General features: G+C 42.6%; 1 protein-coding gene across 1 annotated transcript; it reads left to right on the plus strand.

Annotated features, from left to right (window-relative positions):
• Window positions 1-14,560: 14,560 nt before the first annotated feature.
• Window positions 14,561-17,556, plus strand: LOC311496975 (kelch-like protein 38). Its single transcript, XM_084557042.1, has 4 exons — window positions 14,561-16,445; window positions 16,530-16,671; window positions 16,755-16,860; window positions 17,114-17,556. Exons 1-4 carry the CDS (start codon window positions 15,226-15,228, stop codon window positions 17,401-17,403), a joined length of 1,758 nt encoding a protein of 585 aa, XP_084413168.1. The 5' UTR covers window positions 14,561-15,225; the 3' UTR covers window positions 17,404-17,556.
• Window positions 17,557-17,789: the final 233 nt, after the last annotated feature.

Genomic DNA, 17,789 nt, shown 5'->3' on the forward strand with positions numbered 1-17,789 from the left:
ATTTATTACGTGCACTGGAGTTCACACAAAGTTTGCAGGATAGATTACGGAAGAGCCCGATAGCCGCGGTGCACAAGGTTATGAGCTAATTCTTCAACAACAGGGAGCCTGATGAGCGCTGCTGATGTACGAAATTCAACAATATGCAGTGTGTGTGTGTGTGTGTGTGTGTGTGTGTGTGTGTGTGTTTGTTTTCCTGCAGTGTATGGTTGTGGACTCATAGTATAGGTAAAGTATGTGCACATGTGTGGTATGTGCTTTCAGACACACTCAACTTTCTGCATTCCAATAAGGTAACGTCCTCCTCAGTCTAAATAGCTGGAATACGTTGACACTTGGCATGCGACCTAACATGCAAATCTCTGATCTGCATCTTCAGCCGCTTGAATACAATTGGTATCGATAAATATGAATTTCAAGCAGCAGCAGATTACCTTGTAAAAACTTATAAAGACTCCTCCAAAATAAGTTTTTAAGTGAAAGAAATATCAGACTTGGAACCGCTTTCATTTATTTATGTGAGCACTAATAAGACACGGAGGTGTTGCACCATCGCTGGTAGAAAAACCCCGGGGCAGGCTTATGCCTGGGATTTCAGTGGGGATCTCCAGTGGGGTGCAAGGGGTGATTTGCATTGCCCCCTCCGGGCACTTTCATCCTGACCTGGCAGCACTCTGCACGTGTCAGTAACAGTAACCAGTGCCGTTGCCTGGACAACTGATCGCTGGATTACAGGTTGTGAGAAAGAGAGAGGAGAGGCACAGAGGGAAAGAGTCAGTAAGTGTTTGGATCAGTGGTCTTCAAACCTGATCCAGCCAGCTTATCATTTTGGCCAAATAACGAAGGCCTGTTTTTGACCTGGGACACAAGGTGAATGCAATTAACTGACTGATGGGGGGGGGGGGGGGGGGGAGAATCCCACCAGTGCTCCATGGACATTTTGAAATCATAACCCATCAGTAAGGATGTTTTCTTATTGGTCATACATGCAGCATAGTTTGTTTCATTCAGTCTTTTCAAGCCAAACACTAAATTGTATCAAGAAAAAAAAACTGAGGTACTATTTACCTTCTTTTGGGTAGATTGAAATCGTGATAGTTTGGACACCTCCGGTTTGCACGACTGGTTGTGTGTGCTTTCCCTTCCCCCCAGTAAATCAGACCATGATTGAGGTCAACAGGGCAAAGATTTTGACTGGGCTGGCGTTTGGTGGCTGATAATCAATATGAATCATTATGTATATTCAGCTCCTTACCACTTCAACCTTCGATTAACACTAGTAGTTTTTTTGTTTTTTTAAACTTTCTGGTTAGCTACTTAAACCTGATGCAATATGTAAATATCTTTTGTACCTTAACATATTTACTGTGCAATATAGTTTCTCTTGTCTTGCCTTAGTCTTCCTTATGTTATTATATGCTCCCGCTGCTGTAACACCTTAATGTCCTGTTGAGGCTGAAAAGCTTGTTGAAGCTAACGTCTTTTCATATCCAATAGATTTTTCATCACTGGAACCCAACAGATTTTTGTCCAAAAGGGAAAAACTAAACCGGTCCACTTTTATGACAATTGGTCTGCTTGATGGTTCTGACTGGGTTCTGATTTCATGCCTTGCACCACAGTTTTCATTTGCCTGGAGGTTTACAATTGATTGACTTCTCACTTTGGATTGGACAAACAGCCCAAAGGTGCATTAAAACCCGTTCAAAATACAGTGGAAGCAGAAGTGTTCCCCCCTTCCCACCCCTCAAATCCACCAAGAAGCCTCTTCCCATCTCTGTTTGACTCTGTTTCCATGTAGACCAGACCATCAAACTACGGGATATGGCAAACTCAAATCTACTGCCTTCAGGGAAAAGTGAAGTTTCTACTGCTGCCGCATATTAAAGCTGAGCTATTTTCTGTGAGTGTGGCATGTCTTTATTCAATATCAGGGGCTCCACAGAGACACATAGGCTGGCAGCAGTGCGTTGAGAGCGTGAGTTGCTATCTGACTGACTGATCGTTTTTAATAATGCTCACCCCCAGTGCTCACATTTGTTCATATTTAACCAGGGAAATGTTAGAGTAGACCAACGTTGCTCTGTTTCTCTACTAACCTGAAAGAAGGACAATGGTCATAATTTGTGGCTACAAGGAGGAGGCTTTCTTCTTTTGCTATCTAACAGAATAACATGCAGGGGTCATTCATGCTCACCCATGTGAGGTGAAGCCCACAATATGCTCTATCTCTCCTGCTGAGTACTTAGTGTTTATTTCACTCACATTAGTCGATGTAAGCTGTAGTATTTATGAACTACTCGGTGTGTGTTATAAATAGTTTAGCACTGAAACAAATCTACCTTATGTAGTTGAACTGCACTATTTTCACCTTACGTTGCTAGGCACTGAGTTTAAGGGCTGGTGAGCATCCGTGGCCCTAGTTTTTGTGGTGTGTCCTGCACCATTGGCACTAGTCAGACCCCTGTTGGTGGCAGGACAGGTTCCTTAGCTCATTAATCGCTGATTTCTCGAACAGCCCTCAGTGTCCAAAGTTGCTATATAAATGATGCATGAGCTTCAGGGTCAAATGCGTATTTAGGGTATTGATTAGATTATGTTTTATTTAGTATATCATCATGTGTGAATTGATGTGTTTTCCTTGGCTCTCCTTTCCTTGGTCTGGAGACACTCTGTTGGGAACCGATTATGCCCTGGCAAAAATCTGACGGGACACTCATATTGTTTGGATAGGCTGTTTGCAGTGATGGACACATCATCTGAGTGCCATGGAGATGAATTTGTTTACAATAAACAGCTCTGATTGGTTGTAAGCCTATCCACTTCTGTGCAGAGGTATTCTTTCTGTTAATTGCATGCTCCATAATGAAACCCAAATGGTGTGTTACCAGACTAGATATTAGATACGAACTGAGTCTGGCTACACCAAGCTACTTCATCTCTACTCTTACACAAAGTCTGCCATGTTTCTACAGTGAACCAGAATAGATAAACCAAACACTGCAACCTCTAGATGCCACTAAATCTTCCAAACTCGACCTTTAATGCACGGTTCACCTGCCCACATGTAGTGACCCATCTGGACAGTGTACTCTCGGAGGCAAGCACGGACAAACCATTTCCTACTTAAAGATGTCCGACGACGTTTAAAGGTGAAAGCACGTATGCCTGTGGTTGATGAGCACACTTGAAGGGCGAAAAGTACCAAAGGACCATCTGGCAAATAGTTATTCAAAGCATACTGATTTTTTGAGGCTTGTCGACCAGGTGTCTATCAATGGTAACTCTCACAATATTCACAACGATGATTAGTTACCCAAAATTCTGCAGACTGAAGACTCGTTTTCAAGGTTTGTCCGGTTCTCCAGAGATCTCCCCTTTGGCTTTGGATTTAAGGTTTTAATGTTGTACTTTGCACAGATTTGCGATCAGTCTGTCTGCTCAGAATGTGAAAAGACGGCCTTATTCTTTTTAGAAAACATGATCTATATCCATTCTGCGAGCACTCCTGTTCAGGCTCATCCCTTCTCTTGTCCGGGAACAGCTACCTATCTCCTACCTCTTACTGACATGGTTAACCACTTGAAAATCACCTCCAGCCCCGTGGATGTTTTGCCTTCTCATTATTTAAAAGCAGCAGCGGCTCAAGTCCTGAATGTCATTATTGATAGCTCCTTTTCCTCTGATTCAGTGTCTGAGTATTTTAAGCACAAAGGTGCTCATGCACCTTTAAAAAAAAAATCCAAACCTTGACCACCGGCTTCACATCAATTACAGATCTACGCTTGTCCTTGAAAAACTTCAAAGCAGCTTCTGGAAGTCATATAACATATTGAAAATCAACTGTGCACCGTGCATTTAAGAATGCATTATAAAATATTATTTAAATTTAACACAGTACAGCTGTTTATTAAAATTTACTTTTGGATTATTAATGTTCTCACACATTTTCCCTGTCGGTGCGTTTTAGTTTTAATCCAAATTATCTCAGCAAATCTAACGACATGAAAAATCAGGGCATGGCTAATCCTTAAAGAGAAGAATATTAACAAAAATGAGATTTTAATTACAAGTCCCTTGGTTGACAAATGCCACTATTTTCTGGGTATTGAGTCTGAAAGAATTATTTTATGACCCATGGACACACTTCATGTTTTGAAATATTTTTATCCTGCAAGTCTCCGTGAGAGAACAAAAAGAAACCTCTCAAAACTGACCTCTTAATCGTTCATTAATCTTAAAAAAAGAGTTCAAACAATTAAATCAATTGGGACAGACCGGGACACTTAGAAATTCCTCCACGCCTTTGTGACAACCCGCTAAGACTATTGTAATACCCTTTTTCATTTACATTCAGTGTGTCAGTCTTCAATAAATCTCCCCCAGCTTGTTCAAAACTCTGCTGCCAGACTTCTAACAAAGACCAAACGCTGTGCTCGCATCAGTCGAGATTTATCCTCATTACACAGAGTCGGACTGAGTTTTTTATTTATTTATATATTTATATATTTGAAATACCTACAAGGCATTACATGGTACGTCCATGGAGAGGAATGTTAAACTGGTAAAAGCATCTTACCTTTCACCATGATTTCCCTCAATCAGATATGTTTTGCTTCTTTTATGAGAGCCTTTATTTTTGAATATTTTTTTATTTTAAATCTTGCAAAAACTTTCAAAAAAAAAAAATGTTTACCTAATACTTACACTCAGTAATTCATAAGCAAAGGATTGAGACATTATGTAAGAGTATAAATGAGAAATCTCAACCCGCAAACTTCTCGGTCCTGAACAATCCGCTTTAAAATTGTTCCTTCAACTCGAAATGCATGGCAAGAAATCTTGCACAATATTCTTGAGGCCGTGGGGAATTAAGCCACAATGCAAACATGTTAGTTATATAAATGGCATCATTTTCCGTGAAAAGGTCTTTTTGCTAAAGGAGGTCCAGGTCAGGGTTAACTCAGCATGCAGAAGGAAATAAAAGGCCAAAGTACTGTACAGAAACATGTCATTCAGCGCAAATGCTACCATTTAGATAATCTTTTACAGTTTCTTTATTGTAATTTTCAGTTCTGTATTCGAACGATAGCACAAAGAATCCGAGCAGGGTGCAGACAAAACTAAACAAAAATTCACTGAGCTGACTGAGGACAGCTCCTGAGGCCGAGAACAGAGTACAGGGTCAGGTTTATATTTCATTGATGATCATGATCATTCCTCTTGGTTTATTTTATTCTGACAGTTACATCGAGCGCTTATCACACATAAGAATGCTGTTTGGGTGCTGAACCTGCGCCAGCGCATTAGCTGTATCAATATGCAGCCTTCCAGGAAAGAGACAGATTTATCCAAAAGGCAGATTTAGGACTAAACGACGCTTTCGCAAGTAGGAGGCTTGCTTCATTCACTGGAATGTTTTCTCCAGATAGCCTTGAATTGCTGTTTAGGAGATTCGCTTCTGATGCTCCTTTTAAGTGAACCCACACTGAAGCACCAAATGGGTCCGGCTTGACGAAACACTGCCAACATTAGACGAGGTCAGAACAGTCATCATCCCCGAGCTGCACCACACGAAAGGACATCCCATTAATTTGGACGGTGTTTAGAAAAGCGAGGGAGGGCGATGAGGAGGAGGAAAGAGTGATGAGAGCAGGAGGAATGGAATGAGGGAGGAGAAGAGAGGTGCAGTTTTCCAGGAAGCAACAGGGAGGGATAATAACATAGTTGGATCAAACACTGAAACTGAGAAAAACCTGAAGGAAACGATGATATGAGGACGATGAGAAGCAGACGAAGGTTGTTACTATAACACACTGTTGCCCATAAAGTTTGAATAATTTTATTCCTATTTATGCACATCAGTAATCACTTTTGACCTGGTACAATGATTATATATTGAATGCCAGTTACCCAGGTGTAATGAATTCATGCTTAACAATTGTTTGGTGCTATAAAAGGTCCCTAGGCTGTGCTTGCAATGCAATTGGCAATAAGCCAAAGAGTGCTCCGACAGGACAGACACAAAAAAGCTAACATTGCTGATTTTCTTTGAATATTGCAGAATGAGGTCTGTAAAATCCTCAAACTTCATCAAGAGGAGTGTCATTTGAGGCCACAAAAACTTCCAGGACGAAGTACCAGACAAGATGATCAGCAACTGCTTAATCTCTGTTGTAGAAATTGGAAAATGCCAGCGAGCCGCCTTCGTCGTTTGTGGAGAAGACACCATGGAATCAATGTTTCCCACCAAACTGTGAATCTAAGATTGCTTCAGCATGGTTACCGAGCAAGACGAGAGACCAAGTGTCCTCGCCTAACTGTTCAACACAGAGTTGCTTGATTTTGCTGGGTTAGGGAGCACAGAAAATTACAGCTTTGGCTCTGGGGACATATTGTCTTTATGGATGAGAGCCGCTATATCCTTGACCACTGAGATAGAAGATAAAGGGTGCAGCGATTATGAGGTGAGAACATCCACGATGACTGCATCCAGGAAACCACTCAAGGAGGTGGCGGCTCAGTGACGATATGGGCCGGTATTCAATATGGAGGAAAAACGCAGTTGGTGGTTCTGGATGGAAACGTAAATGCCATGGATAACTATTGCCTCCCACATGCAAGAAGGGTCAATGGGAACAATTTTAGACTGCAAGATGACAACGCAAGAGCAGATGCCATGGCCTGCTTGCTTCTCTGATATGAACACTATCGAGCGTGTCTGGGATGCCTTACGCCGAGCCCTTAATGAGAGGGACAATATTTCTCAGAGTCTACAGGAATTAGCCCGGGATCTGACCAAAGAGTGGGACGCCCTGCCCATTGACTACATCAACAAGCTTGTGCACAGTATGTCACGACGTCTTAACACATTGGTCAGTGTCAGAGGTGGCCATACTCGATATTAATGACTGAGTAAATATGTGTTTCCTGTTAAATTGACCAAGGCTGAAAATTGGAAGTAAAACCCTTGATCCTACCGTTCAAAACCCCAATGCTGTATAAGCCTAAATACACAGTTGGCAAATGTTAATTGTGATTTAATTTTCACTGTCATATGTTCAGAAGAGATTGATCAATAAAGTTTTGAGAAATTATAGTCTTTATCTACCAAGAATAAATCACAAAAAATATTTAACTCCAACTTTATGGGCAACAGTGTAGTGTAGTAATAGTAGTAATAGCAGACATAGTGTGCCGGAAAAGATGTATGAGGTATTCTTTCAATAAAAATAAACTTTTACAGCAGAAACTACAGCTTCGGTGCATTACCAACACCAATATGCCCTTGAGCAAAGCCCTTGATTCCTAAACAGTGGAGTGGCCAGCTACAAATCAGTGTGTGGTTATACTTGGCAGCGTCCAGGTGTGGATGTATGCTTTGAAACAGTGAACAGCATGTTCCTAAATTAAGGAGAATTGATTTTAGTGAAACTTCCAGGGATATATAGAGATGGATGAACGCTCCATAAATCGCACAGCAGATTTGAAGTTCTGCGTGGTGGCCGTCACCATCTGGGCGGTGCCTGACTCCTGGCTAATTCAGAGGTGTTTCTCAATATACTGCACTTCTTGTCGACTACTTCCGAATACGAGTCGTAGTACCCATCTGACCAAATGGCCAGATGTGTTCTTGCAACGTTCTTGCAACAGCAGCCAGGTATGTGTTTCATGCTTAAATCAAGTCCACTACTGTTCCAATGACAGAATGACCCCAAGGCGCCCTCCCATCTATATTTTATAGTCAAACTTGTCATGTCTGAAAAACTAAATACACAAGTCTGAATTTTGTGTATTGCAAAACCACCTCAAAAATGGGTAAAGATATTTATTTCTGCTGGGAGGGGGATGGGCATTGACTCTCTTCTGCAGCAAGCCTCAAGTGGCCATTTGAGGAACTGCAGTTTTAGCCACTTCAGCACTGCCTTCATTTCTTTTCAGCCTCAGATGTTGTTGCTTCAAGGCCTTCCACAAAAATAAATCTGCTTTAATTATTCATTGCAGCCTGACAAATATAAGTGATCCATTTATTTGACTGATTAGTTACTCTTTTTCCTTTGTGTTCAGTAGCTAATTCCTTGTCCTTTGTCAACTATTTCATGCCTGGCAAATTATCTTCTGGTGATAAAACTGCAAAAAGATTATAATGACAGACAAAGAAAACTGGTTTTTAAGTAGCTGGAGGTTATTCTTTGTGGATTTGCCACTACAAGGTTAGCATATTTCTCATTGCACGTAGTTATTTCACCGGTTTTAGAGAAATAGAGCGGCTTTAAAAAACAACAATCCGGCTCCTATCTTGAACCCTGACAGCAAGGGAGGAGATTCCTCGTTCATCAGAAACGTATTACCACCCCTGTAGAGACGGTTGCCATTTGTTTTCTCTCGATTTTGTTTACCTTTCGCAATAATAGAGAAAGGCCTGTCTGGAAATACTGGTGTTTACCTGCTTTTTCAGTCGCCGGCACACACACACACACACACACACACACACACACACACACCGAAGGAAGAAAAACACAACCAGAGGAAGCAAGGATAAGATCTGAATGTGAACTCACAATCAAGCCCTATATATTGCTCCTTTAATTGAGGTGTGTTTAAGGGTAACCCGTGCATGTTTGTGTCTTTGTTTGTTATTCCTTTGTGTTATCGTGGACTCACTCACCCTTGGCAGCACCTTAAAAACCACTCATTTGCTCTGTTTTGAAACCTGACATTTTCATTGCCTGTCCCCATCAGCCACCACTCCCTTTGTGTCCATCCGTCTGTCTGTCTGTCCGTCCGTCTGTCGCCGTGAACACAGATGCAGAAGACAGTCATAGAGGCCTTCAAAGACATCTGAGTAATTTCACCTCCAGAAAACCCACCAAAGTGTTCTTTCCCTCCCTCCTCTTCTAATATATTTCTCTCAGTCTGTCTCTTCATCTCCTCTGCCTTTGTATTTCTGCTGTCTTTCATGGCCTCTCTCTTTCTCTCTACATTTCTGTCTCACTCCCTTCTCCCTTTGCTCCCTTTTCCTCGCTCGCCCTCTCTCTTCTGTAACTCAGGTACACCTGGCTGGCTGCTGAGGGCTGACACTTTAAAGACATCGGCTTCAGCTTCTGCTGCTAGTGGAATATCAATATCTGCTGCACGCTCACACACACACACACACACACACACACATTCGCAACCCTCCCTCCCACACATGTAGCAACATATAGAGCACATAAAGGCTCACGAAAATCCACAAACACCCCTCCACCATCCACGCGGCACCCACTAACCCACACGGTGTGGCTGGCTCTATCAGAGCAGACATAAAGGCAGGTTTATACATGTCGCACACCGACAAGGACTGAATGACCGCCACACCAACAAGACAGGAGCCTTGGGAGGGCTACGGTGGAGGGCACAATGAGTAAACACAAAGCATTTGCCCTTCCACCTCGCGCACTTTTTGTTTTCTTTCCAAATAACATGTCCTGCATGTGTTGGTTGCGTCAGAAGAATTTTAAGCAGCTAACTATAAGCCCTTTAAGACCTCATCCCAGCTTGTGTGCATGTACAGAAACACACACACACACTTATTTGACACAACCCCCTACTCTCTCTCTCTCTCTAGCTCTCTCTCACTCTCTCTCTTTGTCTCAATAGGCTACTCCTCAAACCTCCCTCTCTCCCCCTCACTCTTTGTTCATTTATGTGTGGACGTCTCTCCATCAAAGCTAGATTACTGCTCTCACTGTTGCTTCGAATGGATCTCTTTGCACTTGGGAGTAATATCCCAAGGCAGACTCACTCAAGAGGTTACCATATGATTCTCAGTGTCTGTGTAAATGGAGCCTAGCCGCGTCAAATAGCAAACCGGCGCTTTGTATTTCACACCACAAATGCATGTGTGCAACTGTTTCAGGATATCTCAGAGGAGTAATAGGCTAATTTTTGTCTTTATATTTACAGAAAATGTCTCGGCCTATAAATAACTGAGCAAAATAAGGAAACAGTTCTCATCTCACCACTTCGTGCATCTGTTGTGTTGACTTACAGTGAGTTCTTAGAAGTCACAGGGGAAGGAGCCGGCTTTGAAATTTGCATAACGTTGGCCTGACACCTAGTGGATACAATAATGGTCTGAGTGCACTGAAAGGATTAAGACACTGAAAATTAGCTTGTATTTCAAATCATCTTTTTTTGGGGGGTGGGGTGCTGCAATGTGAGCTTGCTTTTTACAAGGCTGCTGTCCGCCCTACGAATTAATTACAGTGTAATACTCCATCTGCACCTTGAACATTTCACTAAGACTGATGTTTAACTTGCAAATGGGACATAAATGTTATGTTCGGTTCATTTTGGTCATTTAATACTTTAAGACATCTGCAAATGTCTGAGCTGGAGTCACAGCAGCTCTGTGAGTGAGGGGACGCCTCTTCCTACAAATTACTGTCAGTGAAACAGCAGCATTAACAACAAACAGCATATGAAAATGAAAATCAAGCTATGCAGAAGACAAGGCCATGTACACCGATCAGGCATAACATTATGACCACCTGCCTAATATTTTATGGGTCTCCCTTGTGTCTCCAAAACAGTTGCGACTCATCAGAGAATAGACACGGACCTTCTGAGGGTGTCCTGTGGTGTCTGGCAACAGAATGTTGTTAGTGGGTTGAGGGGAGGGGCCTCTGTGGATCAGGCTTGTTCCAGTGCATCCCACAGATACTTGGTCAGTTTGGGATCCAGTGAATTTGGAGGCCGGGTCAACACCTTGTGCTGTTTTTCAAGTTTTTTTTAGTTGTTCCTAAACTGTTTTTGTGTGTGTGTCTGTGTCAGGCTGCATCCTGCTGGAGATGGCTTCTGCCATCAAGGAGTGTCATTGCTATGGGGAGGGGGTGCCTGGTCTGGTCTAGGTGGGTGCTACATGTGTAAGTAACATCCACACAAATGCCAGGTCCAAAAGTTTCCCAGCAGAACACTGAATTGTCATAAGATGGTCAATGTTATTTACTTCTCCTGTCAGTGGTCATGATGTTGTGGCTGGCTGGTGTAACGTTAAAGTTAGAATCTATATGACTTTTACATCAAACCCAACTTTTGATACTATTCATGGCCTACACTATTCTGGTTTAGCTGTTTGATGTTTTAGACTCAGTATACTGAGGAGCATATTCTTTTTATAGTAGTTTCCATTGAGAGAAACAGGATCCGCCATTCCTGCACTGGATTAAACATGAGGTACAAACGCTCCAGAGATTTAAAGAGGAAATTAATAAGACCAGAATCCATGCCTGCGTGTATACTGCACATGCACATGCCTTTCTAATTGATGTATCATTTGTACTATTATGAATTTCTTAGGATGAGCAGTACACAGGTGTCACCAAATCAAACAAACTGAAATTCTAGGTATTGCAGAATTGTGTGTTTTTAATGAGTGAAACCTGATTCAATTGGGCGTTTGTGGTTCAGCGTTAATCGTACAAAGCTTTTGACATTGTATAGCTCAAACAACAATTCTTGGCAATGTGACAGTCACGGAACATTTAATGAAAAAGTCAGAGGCACGAGCCCCGGTTACCTAGCTAGCTGTGTTTGACTCCGCTGTGGAAGTACGTCTCAGCGAGCTTAGTCAAGCACGGAATCAGTCCCCGAGCACCAGGGCAAGCATCCTAAACAGACATGACAGAGTGACAATCCAGTGTACTTCAGCTCGAGCTTGAAATTCATTACAGAAGAGGAAGGCAGAGAATTTAGGAGGATACTTAGATTTGAGTCAAACTGAACAGACAGCTGGTTTTGTGTAGTGTCAGGGCATGATGATGCGTTGATGGGCACTGTAATCTCAAAATACATGATTTGTTTGCAGGAAACCTCTTTTTTTTTTAACTCTTCCATGGACTAATGCAAAAGGTCTCATTCACTTCCACATTGATTTAATAAAAAAGGCCTTAATTGAGCAAACATAGAGGAATGGGGATCATTATCTGGGCTTGCATAAGGATCAGCACTCTCCTTTCACTGTATATATAGCCAGTGGTCTGGGACCTCCTCAGCCCAGACAGAATGAATTTTATTTAATTTCAATACTACTCCCATTTTATCATCACGAATGATAAAATAAAACGAACAAGATGTGCAAAGCAAAATATTACACCCTGCACTGAGTAGAGTGCAGTCAAACAAAGTCAAGAAAGCAGACTGAGCTGCCCGTGCAGCTTTCAAACAGTCTTTTATTTGACCAAGGAGAATTGTCTGCCCTTCACACACACACACACACACACACACACACACACACACACACACACACACACACACACACACACACACACACACACTCACACTAACACAAACACAATACTAATCAGCGAGATCTAAATCCCCAGGGTACAAGCTCTATTAGAGCATGTGCTTATGAGAAGATAATCATTTGGTGATATGAAGACACAGGGGTGGGCGGTGGGTGGCCGCCGCCTCGCCGCTGTATGAAAATGCTGCGCTGCAAAGAGCGAGCCAAAGCCTTAACTTTTAATATAACTTGTTGCCTACAGGCAGACTTTAATGAGTCCTTTTTGTCAAGGTGAAGGAACAGAGATAGCAGACAATGTGCTTAACTATAAAGGATGCAATCACAGCGCTGAATATGAGAGTGGGGGTGATAAAATGACACCGCAGTCTTCTGGGCAAACAAGTTCCAGCTTTTGCCCTTGACCGTAGAGATCGATGAGACAATTTTAATGTCAGTACCGTGCAAAAAGGGAGGATATTAAATGTTGACATTTTGTTGCATGATACAGTCAGCGCTGTCCTGCAGGTATGAATAACAATTTACTACATTACGATATAGCTGATGCCTTTCTTGTGTGTGTGTTTTTTTTTTTAATAAACTCCTGACCACACACACTAAAAGTCAAAGATATGCAGCAGTTAATTAGAAAGGGAACTAGATTTTCATAATGAAACAGTTGAGTTTTTACTGACATGACCGCTAGATGTCGCTGTCTAGTTGTAGCAGCTGGTGAATCTGGTGTCAACCGTTGGATTATTATGACTTCAGTTTATAATACCACACTTTCATTTCATTTTAGGTTGATGCGTGGTTCCCGTTTCTTGCAACAACTGTGCACATTATGCATTCAGCAATGGTGCCAGAGGTGTCTGTGATTGTGTTTGATGCAGCCCACAAACAACAAAAGCACAAGCTGTCCGCAAAGATGGACAGCAACAGCACAAATGGCTTATGGTCTAAGCTGGTGATTTTGTTATACGGTACACATGGAAGTGCACTCGAGAGGCCACGGTACCTCAAGCAGCTATTTACGTCTGATTTGCAGAGGTCTGTAAACAAGCCTCGGCACAAGGAAAACAAGTCACGTCGGTATCAGCAATGAGTGGAAACCTTTTTGTCTTGTTGTTTTCATGTGCCCACATTTAAGAAAACAGCCCCGCAAGCTTTGATTCCTCTCCAGCTTTTAGGAACGGGCAACGAGCACATTGCCACCTTGTGGGATGTACCCCCATAAAAGCCGCGGCGCTGCAGTGAATAGGCTCGATCTGTTTCAGGGATCATGAAACAAATCAGATGGAAATGAGCTTAAAGAATACACACAAAAAAACAGGAAATGCACGCATCTGTGCTTGATACACAATTAGGATGTTTCTCTATGCTTCAAGATGAAGAGCTTTTGTAAAACTGAAGTCAAACAGTGCGGTTAGGCCGTCTAATTTCATCTCCATTAACCCCAACCCTCATCCTGATGTGAATCCAAAACATTCTCGCTGAACTCGTATCGTCAATAAAAGTCGTCGGATTTTGTTCTTCTTTGTTTGTTTTTCTTGAAAAAGTATTTTTGTTGCTTCCACAGTAACATAATCCTGTTTTTAAACCTCTGTGTGTTCCACCAGCTGGCAGCGAGAGCCGCCAACAAAATGAGTGTTATCAAGTATCAGTGCTGTTACTGCCGCAATCATGTGCCAGACAGAGATAGAGATGATGGAGTGAGCAGGAACACAAGCTATAAGAAAGGAGAAGTCTGGCGTGGGTGTACAAATAGGAGGAATAATATCACGGGAAGAGGGAAAGAAAGAAAAACATAAGAAGAGAGATTAAGTGGTGGTGGAGTCAGACCGACACTGAGAAAAGTTCTCTCACATGTCACATGTGAGTCTGCAGCAGTGCTGCCAAAGAGAGGTCCTATTTTTAGGGGAGGAATGTACACAGAGGCCTCGTGGAAAGAGACCATAACAACAAACAGTACGCAACAGACTCCTACAAAGAGAGGGGAACATACAGTCACACAGCATCAACACGAGAGGAAGAGAGAAGAAGGGACAGGAAAATGTCAAGACATCATATCTTCTGCTGAGAACTTGCTTTGAGAGCAGCAGGACCCCAGGAACATATATAAAGAGAAACAAGAGGACCAGGTAAGAGCAATGTTCCACTACAGCTTCGTGTGCTGCAAGCATTGGATTTATTTTGTCTTATGTTAGCAATATATAAATTGATTAAATGCAAATATTACTCCATACTAATATGAGCTGGGTTTCATACTTAAATAATATGTGTGATCATTGATAGAAATTTTGTGCTGTTTTAAATATAAACTGATAAATTTTTTGCAAACTTTTCTCTCATATCTAATGCACGAAACTGAAGCTGCCGCTACAGTCATCAGATTTAAAAGCCAAAAAATTATCTTTTGAAGCTCCACATAAAATAATACCACTCAACAATAGCTTCACTGGCACCACAATAATGACACTCTGGCAGCAAGAGGAGCTGTGCAGGTGTTTCAGCACAAATCTGCTCAGACTATTAGTCTCCAGAAAGATCAGACAGGTCTACTGTAGGCCCCATTCAGGAAATAACTTTGTGCAGCTGCACTGCTTCACATGGCTGACGTGGTGACCTAAAGTTATATCTTTAAACTTGAACTTTGGGAAGCTTACCAGGAATAATTGCAGGTTAAATTTAAGATAAATGCCGCAGGGGTTTACTGAATCTAATTCCAATACTATGTGGGTATGACTTCGGCCTTTATAGTTTATTGTATCTATTGTAAGATGTCTAAGAGCCATGGTCTTGTATGAAAATTGCTGTGTAACATCTAAATATGTTTTATTTCCGCACAGTTTTGTTAATTTATACAAGCAAAAGAGACTAAAATTGCATTAAAACAACAGCAATCATGTCAAAACATAGTCTGAAATTGAAAACTATTAACAACGTGGTTTCTTCTCAGCATGGATCGACCTGCTGTTGAAGTCTTCCACTACAAAGACAAAGAGCATTCCTCCAATCTGCTCCTGCAGCTCAACAGACTGAGACAGGACAACATCCTGACCGACGTGTGGCTGTGTTCAGACAACACAGAGATCCCCTGTCACCGTAACGTCCTGGTCTCCAGCAGCCCTTATTTCAGAGCCATGTTCTGCAACAACTTCATGGAGAGGCATCAGGCCAAGATTGACTTAAAGGGCATCACGTCAGCCATTCTGAGCAGTGTTATTGACTATGTTTACACCGGATTCATCAGTATCAGCATGGATATTGTGCTCCCCCTGATGCAGGCGGCATCCATGTTGCAATATGGCTGCCTTTTTGAGGCCTGCTCAGGATTCCTTCAGAAGCAGCTGAGCCCAGAAAACTGTCTGAGCATGATAAGACTTTCTGACATCATGAACTGTAACAGCTTGAGAGACAAAGCAAAAGAGATGGCCATGAAGAGCTTCTCTGATGTGTCGGCATCCGAGGATCTGTGTGATCTCTCCTTACCGGAGATCATGGGTTACCTGGAGGATGACGGCCTTTGCGCAGAGGAGGAGCAGGTCTTTGAGACACTTGTTGCTTGGATCCATCATGACCCTTTATCTAGACGTGGTGCCATCAGTGACCTCTTCAAGAAAGTTCGTCTTCGATACATCCACCCCACCTACCTCTTCCAGTTCATAGCCAATGACCCTCTGATCCAGTCCTCCACTCTCTGCACCGAGCTCATTGAATCTGTGAGACGGCTCATGTTTTCTGTTAGCACAAAATACATTGGAGATACTGTGGTCGACTTCAAACCTCTCTGGGTCGCACCGAGGCGTTACACCTACCATGATATGTTGGTGGTGGTAGGAGGGAGGAAGAACAACGAGCAGACCTCGAGGGAGGCGCTGGTCTTCGACGAGAAGAGCCAGAAGTGGCAGTGGCTTGCCAAGCTGCCCGTTCGTCTTTACAAATCATCCTATGTTGCACTTCACAGCGTCCTGTATGTCATCGGAGGCCTGACCACAAACACCAAGTACAGCAAAGTCAGCGCGGACGTCTACACTCTCTCCCTGAAGACCAACCAGTGGCGGACAGCAGAGCCCATGCTTCAGCCACGCTTTGCCCACCAGAGTGTCTCCTACCTCCATTTCATCTTCGTCCTGGGCGGCCTTGGACCTGACAGACGACTGACAGACAGCGTAGAGAGGTGAAATGGACCGTCCTCAGTCAAGAGATTCTGTTGGTAATAACAGTGACATGTACAGAATTAAACACATTATGCTATTATCAGGTACAACAGTATGTTCAACCAGTGGGAGTGTATGGCGCCCATGCCTGAGGCCGTTCTTCACCCCGCGGTCGCTGCTACTAACCAGAGGATCTACATGTTTGGAGGAGAGGATGCCATGCAGAATCCTGTCAGGATAATACAGGTACAATTGTCGTTCATTCATCTGTCATCTGTCACGCTCATCCATTCATTCGCTCAGAAAATTTCCCTTCGCCTCTTCTGCAGGTGTATCACATTGCCAGGAACATGTGGTCTAAGATGGAGAATAGAACAGTGAAGAACGTGTCTGCTCCGGCTGTGGTTATGGATGAAAAAATCTACATCATTGGAGGTAGATAGCAGCGCTGTTAAAGGCTGTAATGCAAGAATGAGCATGCATTGCACACTTAGCTGAATTACTGCTTTGGGATTAGATGTATTTAAAGGTACGGCATCAAGTCTAGTACTATGATAGATACCAAAAAAAATGGGGTCAGTAGGACTTTTAACCTTAAAACTTGAATGAAGCGTCCTGAATTAGATCACCACATTCTGCTGGACCCACACTTACTTCCTCTCTCATACAAATCTCTTGCCTGTCATAGGATACACCAGGAGGATGATTGCATACGACACTAAGGCCAACAGGTTCATCAAGTGTGCCAATCTGAAGGAGAGGAGGATGCACCACTCTGCCACCGTTCTCAACAACAAACTCTATGTCACGGGCGGGCGTTACGTCAACGGCCACGACGTCATTGAGGACTCGGACAGTTTTGAGTCCTATGACTTAAAGACGGACACTTGGACATCTAAAGGGAGTCTGCCGTTTAAGCTGTTTGACCACGGCTCGCTGACTCTGACATGTGTCTCACAAACATGGGCAAAATCCTAAGTGAAACTTTTATTTAGAAATAAAGGCAGGATTCATATTTTAATGATGTGTGTTTGAAACCTGTTTACTACCAGACTTCACTGGTACATGATTCATAAAGCCAACATACCTCAAGTATTTCAGGGTGTACATATAAGAATTTTATAATCTGAATGCCTGAACACTTTTGCTTATTCCATGACGTTTCCATGCTTTTATTTAACACCCAAACCTATGAAAACAAGATAAAATAATACCGTCATTCATTACCTTTTGATTAAATCACACAGATACATACACAGGCCCTTCATTGCAAATCAACTGCTTTAACAAACAGGCTGCACAGCCTGTTCTTAACCTGTCTGACTTCACAAAGGGTAAAGTGCTATTTTTGGTCTGCTCTAAAT

Source organism: Chelon labrosus (assembly GCF_963514085.1).
Source record: "Chelon labrosus genome assembly, chromosome: 12".
NCBI lineage: Eukaryota > Metazoa > Chordata > Actinopteri > Mugiliformes > Mugilidae > Chelon > Chelon labrosus.

Coding starts and splice junctions, on each gene's coding strand:
- LOC311496975 (XM_084557042.1), top strand. CDS start 15,226: ATGGATCGACCTGCTGTTGAAGTCTTCCACTACAAAGACAAAGAGCAT. Junction 16,446..16,529: donor CTGACAGACAGCGTAGAGAG/GTGAAATGGACC, acceptor TGCTATTATCAG/GTACAACAGTATGTTCAACC. Junction 16,672..16,754: donor ATCCTGTCAGGATAATACAG/GTACAATTGTCG, acceptor CCTCTTCTGCAG/GTGTATCACATTGCCAGGAA.